The sequence below is a fragment of the Paralichthys olivaceus genome, chromosome 7, assembly GCF_024713975.1.
Source record: "Paralichthys olivaceus isolate ysfri-2021 chromosome 7, ASM2471397v2, whole genome shotgun sequence".
NCBI lineage: Eukaryota > Metazoa > Chordata > Actinopteri > Pleuronectiformes > Paralichthyidae > Paralichthys > Paralichthys olivaceus.
Window position 1 is genome coordinate 16279094 of NC_091099.1, and position 12847 is coordinate 16291940.

Genomic DNA, 12847 nt, shown 5'->3' on the forward strand with positions numbered 1-12847 from the left:
ACCAACGTTACATTTAGCATGATTGGAACTTAAGGGCTCCATCTTTTAGCAGGAAAAATATATTGATTAATTAGTTGAATTGCAGAAAACTAATCAGCAACTATTTTAAAAACAATGACTGTAGTCCATTTTCAATTAAAGCTTCGAAACAATTTCTGGTTGGAACATGAGGATTTTCAGTGGACATAGAGAGTAGTTTAAAGATACATCATTTTTCTTTAAGAAGTGATTCTGAAAATATAGATTTTTGTATCCAGACTTCTTGTGATTTAAATTAATGTGTAAAATAATCTGCATTCATTAAATGTGAATGTAGCTACAGTTCTACATATTTCAATCAGACAAGACAACAGGGAACAAAGTTGATGGCACCACTTTTGAAGTCGTCAAAATAAACAATGTTTTTTATTTCAAACTAAATAATGGAAATCCATAACAATTCATTTCTGAGGTACAGTATCGCACATTTATAGGCTACATAAAAACACAATGCTACAACTTGGAACAGTTTGACCTGGTATGCTAGTCACAACAGTACAATATATTTTGGATCCACAGAGGGAAAAGCCATTACCATTACCATTCCTCTAAAATTTAAAGGACACAACTTACCAATGTAACATCTTGACTAATTTACGTCAGAAAAGCTGGAGGATGAAAGAGCCATTTCATCGCCTCCCTACTGCCGCACATCCCCCCCGACACTGCCCATCCCTCCTAAAATAACCTGCTTTACAGACTTCTGAACATTTCACTAGGCTGATGATTTGAGGCCTGCAATATCGACGGAAATGGAACGGCATTTCTCTTGAACTCAATAATTACCATGCTAGTCAGGACAGAGCAGTAAGCTGGGGCATACAATGTCACTCAGGAGAGCTGCATTTAATTAAACACTGGAAAAAAGGATAATTACTACTTTTTAGGAGTAAGGGAGACCTCACCCATGTTTCACGTTCCCTATCTGAACTGAAAACTCACCCAAAGTAACGAGCACATCTGCCTTCGGTGCTGGACTCGCAACTGCAAACCCACAATCACTGTGCCCTCAAGACCACTCCCTTCTGGGGCAGAACTCAACGTGGTCATTTGCAACAATATGGACCACCTTTGGAGGAGTCCTGCAGAGTCTTTCTTGTTTGACTCAAAATGATGTTTAAAGACAAATTTACTTTCCGAGTCAACTGTCTGTTTGACTGACCTTAGGTGCGGAGCTGCAGAAATCAGAGTTAGCGTTGCTGGCGTGCTAAACCAGAGCGAGGACGTCACGTACCAAAGGGCAGAGGTAGAAAATGTTTCGAACGTATTGATCGGGTGTTAACTTTAAAGCACAGGGAGTTTAACTTCCATAAAAACAAATGATGCCTTTTCAAGAGTTTTGGATAATTTACCATTTTTATCATCAGCTCTGCGTTCCTGTTGGTGGCAGCTTGCTACACATTCTGAGCTATTCGTTTTGCTGGATTATATTGCATGCAAGGTGTCGAAACATAAGTGTCACTTTAGAAAATTTGTCTCACTAATACTGAACAAGTTCCCTGTTCTGTTCACAAGAACACCACATAGTAGATAATTTTATTTACATATATACAAAAAAGTAGGTTGCAGTGTTGATGACTGTTTCTTTTAATAAGCTTTAAGGCAAGACTACGGATAAGGTTTATGTAAAAACTGTGCTACATCACTAAAGAGGAACCAGTTCAGGTGTGTTTACCCTGACATGTGACACTAGCTCTACAGTAAAGGTCAGAGTGTAAAATTCTTGCTGTAAGATCACTTGGGCTTCGGTCCTGTCTAACAGTGCTCACACAACGAGGAGAGAACAACTCGTTTGCGAGTCGGCTCACGTGTGCGTTCATCAACATTACATATATTAATCTCCGACGTGTAAATATTCTGTACAAAACGATTCCTGTTCACTTTGGTAGAATCTCTTGACTAATACCTCAAAGAATAAAAAACTCACCATTTCCCTGAAAACATTTTTTTGATTCAGCATTTCCTTTTGGGTACGTCTAAGAGGCTGATGGGCGTGATTGAGGGTATAAACTGACCTTAAGGAGTTTCCATGGTGTGCTCAGCGCTGTAAGAAAGGGTTCATTGTCACTCAACCAGAGACATTTTAGATCGTCTGACTGTACCTGATTCCTACAGTAATCACAGCTGCTGCTTTTCCATTTAGCACGATCGGTAGGGAGTTGTCAGGGAAGCATGCGAGAGCACACACATCGAGGCTTCACTTCAGCATACATACAGTTTGTGTTAACATCAACGGCAAACAGGAAACAAATTAAAGCACAAAGTCTTGGTCCTTGAGTGTGATTAAGAAGCTGTGTCCAGATGCTTTTTTTTCTTATCAAACAGATAAATACGAAATACCCAATCTAGAAATCAAGTAGCTGTACATTTACAACACAGTCAGATGTTTGAAATAACCCTGTACTGTACATATTAAATCACAGGACTAGATAACACAAGAATGCAATGCACTATATACTGCTAACAGCACTCAGCACTGCACAAAGAACAGATGTGTGTCGAGAGGGGCTTGACCTCACAGTCCAGTGGAAGAGTAATTCACTTTCACTATGAGGTTTCTCATTCTTGTTGTGGACTCTGGAATGTGAGACTGTGCTCATCTGTTTAATACTCGGGGGTCACAATATGTTATGTGCCATAGAAAGGGGCAGGGGGCGTCCACTGGCAAAGAAATGCTCCAAGCCCCAGTCAAATAATAATCCCAACCTTCTGACCCCACACGTTTGTGATCTTTGCTCAGCCGTCCCCTCCCTGGAAGAATCACACAAGGCAGCTCAGATCTTCTTCGGCTTACGGCCCAGGTGGTAGTAGTAGGCCATGGTGACCGCCAGGAACAGCACTCGGCTGAGGAGCAGAAGTATGGCAGCATTGGGCAGGATCCCAATCTCCATTAATGTGATGGATGTCACTGAAATCACAGAGCAACATTACAGCACTTAAAATATAATTGTTTTGCCGTAAGTAAAAAGGCACAATGAACTTAAGCCTATGAGATGTAGATCTTACATTATAGGTTCATATTTTCTAAGTCTGCTCACACACCTATATCATATGTACATTAAAAGAGTTACTGGTCACTGCAAGTGTATGTCTCTGTTTAGATGCTATTCAGGGGTCAAAAAACCCACTAACATCTGTTTTTTGTCTGCAATGGGAATGGATACAATCAGCATTCACTCCCAGATCAAATTACTCCACAGTACAAAGGTTTCCATCTGCTTTTGGCTGACTGCTTCTTTTCTGGCACGATGTTATGACAATCATTGAACTTCCAGGCATCGTCACATAAATAGCCATGGACGTTGTGTGTACTTGTACTTGTTTTGGGAACAACATGCAACAGCAATTTTTTTCTTTCGTAACGTGCAAGATGCAACACTGGCGAGAAAGAGAGAGCTCGGTTTCTGGCAGGTTAAAGTCAGGTGAATTCTGTATGTTTAGAGCACATTTAAAAACAATTTGATTCATTGATTGATGAATAGAATAAAATAAAAACACATTGAAAACAGTGGCAGACCTCACATAAGTTGGTCAATAGATATGAGGGGTCAAGGAGTGGAATGTATATAAATATATATATATATGTAGGGACACATCATCAGCTGGTATCATCCATCGGTGCCGATCTTATGTCTTGTTTTGAAAATACTGCTCCACAAGGTTTCACTCTTATATAAGCTGCAGTTACTGCCAGTTTATTGTCTGCAGTAATGACTGGTTGGTTTGTAGACGTGGGCTGTAGCACAAGTCACACTTTAAGTTGTTGTTTTCAGTTGTCAAAGGTCCAAGTTGGTCATGAGAGGACACGTGAGCTTGGACCACAGCTGTGAATTGAATGTGACCATTTTTGTTATCTTAGACTCTGATCTGAGATTCAAGGCTCACATTAACAAGGTGATCAAAACCTTATTTGATTGACCTAAAGGTTCTTCTTACATACAAGGCTCTGGGTAGACTAGGATAGAGTTATCATCTGCAGGAAGTCTATTAGAGGTTCCAAACAACCGCCGAAATAAATCAGAGATGCAGCTGCTCCAAAGTTGTGGAAGAGACTGCTGCTAGATATCAGAGAAGCTAGTTCTTCTAAAAGAAAACTTCAAACATTTCTCTTTACTTCAGCCTTTAACAAGATATTACACTTACCTGCACTCCTGTGCTTTTAAATGTAACTTTATTAGTTTTTATTTGCTTTTCTTTTAAATGTCTCTTTAACATGTTCTTGTGTTGCTTCAAATCTGTTCTCTTATATGAATGACATTTTAACTTGTTTTTCTTTGTATCTATATTGTATGCAAAGCACATTTCTAGTGTGAAAGGTGCTATACAAATGAAGTTTATTTCTATTATTTTCTCTTGTGGCTGTTAATGCAGAGAGCTCTCTTCACTGTTGATACCTGGCACTCTCTGGATTCACTGGTCAGCTAATCAGCTGTGTGTTGGTTGTCAGTTGTTCACACTGACTGTGTGTCCAGCAGAGCTGCTGGTTTATCTACTGCATTTCCTTCAATACAAGTCAGATTATGTACTAAACTAAATTTTAGGGTTAGGGCTGTAAATATGAATTGATATTAATGTGAATATTGTGTGTTGAATAGATAAAGTTCCATAACTGCCTTTCTTTGTGTACATTTAAGCTCGTACATTGAGCCAGAGCAGAAATTGGAAAAACAATAAATATGATTTTTTATATTTTACATAAATATTTTTTGGAAGATCAGGGTGGTAGATCTTGGCTTACATTTAGAATTAAAATGACATTGGACTTGAAAAGGTTGGTGACCAGTGGACTAGACTTCAAAATCTATCCTGAAACAAACTGCAATGCTGCAACTCTGCTTACTGAACTCAAGAGGGCAGTATCAACACACATACTAAACACCAGCAGAATCAATTCGATTGTACTTTCATTTCAATACTAACTCAAGCCAATACGAGTGATGGAAAACAGGGGTTGTGTGATGGTTTGAGTAAGAAGACATGACTATCACTGTAAATGACGTGTTGGATAAGTGTAATCACCCAGAAACTGGACAGCAAAGTAGCAGGCTTCACTGAGCAGAGTCCACTGGATGACGATCTTCTCTGCTGTGTACAGACCATTCCACATGATGAGGGCCAGGCCTGGAGAAGGATATGACAAAAAGACATTTATAAGCTTGAGGGCATGTAAATGAAACAGAAAAAAAAGAGGCTTTTCCGCAAAGAAGACTCAGACATGTTAACAGCACCACCATCAAACTACTATTAGGGCAATTCACATGGTGATAATTGGACTATTGATTATGCTATATCTTCTGACTTATTGATTCTGATAAAAGCCTGTAAAAAATAATTTCATTCCCTGTCATTCTTCACGTTTCCTGTTTTCACTCCACCCACGCACGCACACCCTCGAGGTTATGGAAACGAGCAGGGGTGGGCAGAAAAGGTGGGAGTGCTGATGGACTGTATCCTCTCCCTGCCAGGTTCCATCTGTGTGGCAGATGCGACCCCCCCCTTCACCGCTCCTTGTCTCACAAGACATCGCCCTTTTTATCCCTCCTAATCCCCGCAGCCCCGATGACATTTAAATAAAGGAACCAGTCTTTTGTTGGCTCTCTTTATGAGATTGAAAGCTGGTTCATTCATATCTTCAGCCACAATTCAATACATTGTATTTAAGGTTTTAACTCTCTCCAGGCGATGCAGTAATGATAGAGGGCTATTTTTTGATTTGTTGAGATTTGATCTTGTTAAGATTTGAATTCGACGTGGCAGAGGATAAGATGTGGAGGAGAACATATTAAACAGATAAGCTAGTTTGTGGTACTCTGTGTGTATACAGTCGATGTGCTAACGTTCTGACAAAAGTGCCTGATTTAGCTGAAAGTGACAGCCTGGAGAATTTCACTGGATATATTTTAAGCCTGTGCTCTCACCCTTTGTTCCCTTCTTACTTTCCCATCAAGGAAAGAGCTCTGTGCTACCTGCGTCTCTGCCACAAACGTGCTGTGCTCCTCACAGCCATCATAAATCCTGTAATCACTAACTGTATGACTGACTCACCGACTTGCCTGACAAGTCCTGTCTTAAACCAAAGCCATTAAAATAATGACAATGTAATTTCTATGTAACAGCGGAGCAAAGAAGGAACGCCGCAATCACCTGGCAGATTTATGAGCGTTGATAGTCTCCTGTGGTTGGTGTGACACGGACGAGTGGGGAAAATAAAGCTAAATTTAATGTGTATGAGCGAGCTACAAAATTTGGATGTAGACTAATATAATGCCTGCTCTAAAATCTGCCCCCTCCACACACATACTGTACATACACTGTCCCAAGATCTCCCACTGTGCTTCCACTAGAAATAGACATGGTATATGAGTCTTCAGGAGAATCAGTCTCTGTAGCCTTCCCTTGAATCTAAATGTGCAGCGAAGTACTGTGTATATGTGGACACCAATATTAAGATATTACGATTAATTACCTTAGTAATAATAAGACAATATTTCGATTAAGATGTTTACATAAGTTGCTGACAGAATATTCCATTTATATTCCAGTTTTCATCTCACAGAGCATAGAGTGATTATGACTCACATTATTTCGTCCGATACGACATTACATGTGACATTATTCTGCCAGTTTTAAAACCCCTGCATGAAATAGAACATGAGTTCAATGTATGATGCCGTATGTTGATGTTGCATGGAGTGAAAACTATAATATGAAGCTTTAGAAAAAGAAGATACTTTATTTTACTTTGTGTTTTTGTACATACACTTTACCATACCTGCTATGGTAGAGGTTGTGTATTTCTTATGGAAGCAATAAAAAAGGATGATTTTTTTTTTTCATATACATGTCTACAGCAACTTAGATCAGAATACTCCACAAGTCTTAATTTAAAAAAGAAAATGCTGTTTACATGAGAATGTCTCGTTCAGACTTTTGTCTTAATCAGGTTTATATCAGAATATTGGTGTCGTAAACATTGATTTTACAGCAGGAGGCATTTTGTTCATTATCTGACTGTTTGTGTGTGATTTGTAATGAATGCATTGAGTGGCCTTATCACACGAGATCAGCAGTAAACCAGTGTATATGTTTAGCATACAAGTATATATTTAGTATATGAATCAATATGAAAACATTGTCAGCATCACTGCAGTAAAGTGAATGTACTTCATTATGTGCAGTATACTCACTGTACTGCAGCTGTGCATGAGGAAGCATGAAAAGCTTCAGGAATTTATTTTCTTTGTATATTTGTTACGTCTAAGAAGTGAAGACTTACTGAGCAGTGCTCCTCCATAAAGGCGAATGGAGATGCTAGTCGAGGAGAGTTCCTCCTCAAAAACGACCTCATATAGTTGGTTAGGGAACACCAGGGCCTGCGATAGACAAACACAGTTCTGTCAAATTAATATAACAGGACAACATTCTGTATTCCCAAAACTGCAGCAGTACTGACGAGAGTCTTCCTGTTTGTGTGTGCTGCCCCTGACCACTGAGGACATTGAGCTCTGATGGGTTTAAAATAGGATTTGTTCACAAAGAGAGTGCAGAGCAACACTTACCATCAAGGCCATAACTGTGAAACCCACTGCAGAGAGGAGGATCCACACCCTAATAAGAAAGACATTGCATAAAAGTGTGAATATAAAGATGTTGAACTTAACCACATACAGTCTGCAATGTTCACCGTGAGCAGCTGAAATCTCACCTCAGCCCGATAGGTTCTCGCACTGCAAACTTCATCTCATTTCCGAGCATCTGACTGATCTGTAAGACCACGCGGCACCATACGGAAAAAGGAAATGAGAATGGAAATGTAACATTAATCATATCTGCTTTCACACGTGCACTGTACCCTTGAACCCTTGTAGACATTACCTAAAGAAGCTGTACGTGTATGAACCTAAAGGGAAGAATAAGTTGTTCGATGTGTGAATGGAGCAGATAATTGTCCGTGCAATTCACAGGCATGAAGTGGGCATGTTCATATCCAGGTTTCTGCATGTGCTACCTAGTCGGCAACCCCTATCTAAACCAGAGGGAGTATTTCCAGTTGGTGTGAACTTATTTCAGATTTTGTTCGGCATGTGTGAAGGCCCTGACAGGTCATATCTGGAAACACTTTCTTATGACAACATGTTTAACAAAGCACTGCATAACTGAGTATAAATCACTCTTCATGGAGGTGTATTTACAGTTTTTCACAATTGTTAAAACACATTATTTGAATCCTCCTGTCCTTTTCTCAGAATTCTAAACACAAAACTCTTTTCTCAAACTACATTCACAAAACCTCAGATTTTTTTTGCAAAACCACATCATCGCCTCAAAATAGTTTCACGTGTTCAAAACCGAACAATGTTGTCAGATCTTGCACGAATCGGTCAAAATAGAAAAACTGCTGAGCTGTCATTAAACACTACACCAAAAAATTTAAAACACAGTGGTCAAGGCATGCTGCTCATGGCGAAATGTTTATTGGTCACAATAAAGTACTTTACACAGTTGATCATTGAGCTTCATTGAGCGTTATCCTGTCTTTGGGCTGGGTCAGGCCACAGCACTTCATCCACATCACATGCTATATTTGTCCTTGCCAGGCAATGGGGAAAAAACCCCTAGTGTGCCGTACCCAGCCCTGACACATCTCCTCACCAATGTCATCACAGGCTAGTTCCATGGCCTCACAAAGATTACTGTAAGCCTGGTGTAAGGCTGTCGCTCGTACACCTTCCATCTCCAAGTGGAGAACAACTCCTCTATTGCATGGAGGAAGGGAGAGTACGGTGGCAAGTATAGGTTATATGGCGGTAGCCCAAATGTCATCAGAAATTGCCACTCTTCGTCTTCCTCTCCCTCCTCTTCCTCCTTCTTGTCCTCCACCTCTACCTCCTCTTTCACGCACTCGTCCTCTGTGTCTCTGATCCATTGTTGTCATGAGCTTGCAGGAGCAACCTGCTGGCACTCTGAACTGGCTTATATTGGTTGTCATGTTGTCATGACAGGAAGAGAAACAAGTGTGATCAATTTTGAATCGTTGTGTTCAATGGATGGCACATGTGTTTCATTTGTGTTCATATTTTGCCACTTGTCGTTACCATTATGCATCACAAGTGCATCACAGTGACAACTGTGTTTTATTGCATGAGAATGTGTTTAGAGTTTTGCAAAAGGAAGGACTGAGATCTGCAAATAGTGTTTTACTAGGTGAAGATAGTTTATGGTTTTGTCAAAATGATGCTCAATTCAATGAATGAGTTTAGAGAACTGAGCAATTGATTCATACAACAGGAATTAGTGTTTTAGCAATTCAGAAAAACTGTAATGTTCCCAGCTCATCTTTACCAAGCTCCTGGAAAGAAGCACTTTAAAGAGGCGGAGAGAAAAGATGAGTGTCAAAGAAAGACCTATTAGGATGTTAATTAGAGACTATGAATGTCTTCACCTTGTTAATCACCCCCTGAAGATTAAGCTCGAATGTCATAACAACATCTTCCAGTCGATTCTGGATGAACGACCAACTCAAATGTTTCTGGCAACAGAAAAAACATTTTGCTACAAATTAACTTAATCTTAGCAACGTGAGGACCACGCAGCACTCTATTTATATTCCTGAAAGCCTGAAGCAAATGGTGAGGGAACAATTTGACAAATTGAGAGCAAAGTGTGCCATGCTGTTTCTTAGTAACCAATTATTCATCACAGCTGAATACAAAGACAAGAAATAGTTTGTGAAAAGTCACTAAGAATGAATGATGCAATATTGAGAAGACACACCCACATGTTTCATATCTGTTATGATAAGAATCTTTTATCTTTTTAGCTACAAAATTCTGAAATGTTAATAATCAGCAATAACATTTTACCGAAACCCACTATTCTGTCATAGTATGTCACCAGCATGATGCTTTTAGTACGCCCCTGTCCCACCCTAGGAAATCTGCCCCTGATTGTATCTGTATAAATATATGAAAAACAATGTTCAGAAGAACATTTAGCATGTTGCTGGGGCATATAGGCTTAGAAATGCAGATACATCTGATTAAGACTTCAAACAAGGACAAGAACAGGAAGCCAAACAAACCACACACAGGGCAAGTGGAAAAATAAAACCATATTATGTACAGAAAAATCAACCACAGAGGAATTATATACTGTATGTTGGTTTGTTGTGAACAGGGTTGCTACAGGTATTTTCATGATATCAGTCTCAAAAAGCATCCTGTTTTCATAGTTTGGTATACGGAATTTCCCAAGTGCTACTATCAGCTACAATGAGCCCGGGGGCTGAACACAGAAGGGTATTTTGGTTGAACATGTCAGTTTTTATGTTGGTACCAGTGGTGAAGGTATTCACATCCTTTATTTCAGCAAGTACTTATAACACACTATTAAAAATACCAGATATTAGAAGTACTCAAGGCAGGTAAATGTCATACATTATACTATCATACATTGTATTTTTTATATATATGTGTGTGTATATATATATTGTTAATATTATATAGTTTGTGTCAAACTGCAACTAATATAATAGTTAGTCCAGTGACTAAAAACAAATATATTTTGGTTATGAATGTTGATAATTTTCTCTGTTAATTGATTGATTGTTTGATTAAAAAAAATGTTAATGTTAATTGTATGTGTGCGGCAGAAGAGCCAGACTGAATCTCACTTATGTCTGCCCCCCCAAAGCCAGGACAGTTTGTGTGTCTGTTTCTTAATGGGGTCAGACTGAGGTCAGTGTGTGTGTCTGAATCTTAAGTCAGAGGTCAGCAAAAGGACAGACAACACAGATGTAGCCAGGAGCCCAGATGTGGAAAACTACTCAGAAACCTGTCAGTACACTTTATGATCAACCTTTACAATGTTCAGGACACACAAACTTTGTCCTTCTTGAGAGCCCCATCCCTCCACAAAGAACAAACATGTCAGATGCGTTTCCTCCTTTGGCAGCCACTTTGCGTCCACATTGTTTGTGCAAACTGGACATCTGTCTTTAAGGACAACCCTGAATTAAGTTATAAAATGACCAAAACAATCCCACATTGCAGATTCTTATTCAGTTTTAAAGGGATTTGATTGGTGGTATCTCTCTTGCTTCTCTGCCATTTTCTCCCCTGCATGTGTGTGTGTGGTGGTGAGAGTCAGTCAAGGAGGAAAGGAGACGAGCATGTGAGAGTCTCGGTTCGCTTGCATGTTCTTTTTCCGATACCAGTAATAGGAAAATGTACCAGGTAATTTTCTACCACTGTGAAAACTGCCACACCAAAACAACCCGAGTCAAAAAGTTGAACTACTTCATTCACCGCCTTCAGGTCTAATCATTCCAACATCAGTTATTTCCCTTTATCATTAAACATCTCTCCTCTCAGATGACTGATTGTCTGGGCAGCAGTGTATACATGGAACTTGCTATCAGTTGCAAAGTAGTTTCCTGCTTGAGGAGTCTGTGAGTTTTCAGAGTAGAACAGAATACTAGAAAGATCCGGACAGGGGGGGGTTTATAGAGTTTTGCTGAACACATTTTAATTGGACCTCCAGACATTGCCGTGTTAAAATCCATGAATGTTTGAGTATTTACTGTTTTTTTTACATCTTGAAAAAGTGTGCTGCTCGCCCCAATGTGGAATAATGAGCATTGATGTCTTTTTATAGCCCCTATAGGATAGTATGGGATGAATGGCTTTTCTATAATCTTGATGTTGGTTTCTGTGTTCAAATTACTGGATAAGTCAATGCACAAAATACATTCAGAAAATAAATAACGAATAATATTAGGTTCTTCCTTTGATCGTGCCCCACCGCTTCAAAAGATTAAATGGAAATCGGTTCAGTATTTTTTGAGCAATCCTGCTGACAGACAATTAAACAGCAATGAAAACATAACCTCCTTGGCAGGGGTCATAATATGAAGTGAGAAGTGTCGATGAGCTTATCATCACATCAAAAAAAGGACAGATTAACTTCGACTTCTTTTGGTGTATGCTGATTACATCCCTGGCAGGATGAGAGAGCAGAGGAGTGTGGCAGACCGGAGACGATAAAAGAGAGCTACTGTGGGGGTGAAGAAGTGAGTATCAGATAGACAGATGAGACACAGCGTTAAAGCAGTTTGTCATATCTAAAATTTGTCACAGTTCAAAAGAGGCCGTCATCACAGGATAGAAGCAGTGGATATGACAGAACTGTACCAAGCTTTGGCAGCTTATAATCTATCATTACTGATTCATCAATGTCAAGGCTTTTATTTCTTTCTGAGAGTTCTACTAGAAATAAACACAATAATGAAGTTGAATGAGAAGTCAGATTGCACTCTTTTTAGCTACTATAATTTCATGTTGTGAAAGTCAGCCTCCACATCTGACTGGAGCCGTCGGGTAGAGCACAGAAAAGCTTTTGTCTCATGTCTTATAATCATTTCACTCAGAAATATCAGGCAGAATCTAAAGATTTCTGGGCTGAGCTCCAAATGTTTTAACATCCCTACAGCGGCTCAGGAGCCAGCTGTGATCATGTGACCCAGTGAATCAGTCCTTCCTGTGCCATGGTTTCAGGGGCAGATTTTGACAAGATCGCATAAATATGCATGGCTGGCATAAGAAACACTCAAAGGGAGCTGAGCGTCAACTGATGGCACAGGACTGGCTCAGTGTGGAATAGAAGCAGAAGGGAGTGTTGGAGTGAGGGAGAAACAGGAAAAGGAAGGGATACACAATGCTGTTTGCAGGAAGAGATGGTTAATCACAGCTGCGATTGCCCGGCTTTGTCATCAATCTCTCAGTCCGATAAGTGAAGTAAACAAAGTGCA

At 39.6% G+C, this 12847-nt stretch overlaps 1 protein-coding gene across 1 annotated transcript in view; it reads right to left on the bottom strand.

Annotated features, from left to right (window-relative positions):
• Positions 1–375: 375 nt before the first annotated feature.
• Positions 376–12847, bottom strand: part of LOC109624584 (tumor protein p53-inducible protein 11) — a 38453-nt gene continuing 25981 nt past the window's right edge. The window contains exons 4-8 of the mRNA XM_020079376.2: positions 7745–7803; positions 7599–7647; positions 7316–7412; positions 5059–5160; positions 376–2947 (exon numbers count right to left, since the gene is read on the bottom strand). Of these exons, the coding sequence (XP_019934935.1) occupies positions 2814–2947; positions 5059–5160; positions 7316–7412; positions 7599–7647; positions 7745–7803 (441 nt within the window). The 3' untranslated portion in view covers positions 376–2813. The remainder of the gene's footprint in view (positions 2948–5058; positions 5161–7315; positions 7413–7598; positions 7648–7744; positions 7804–12847) is intronic.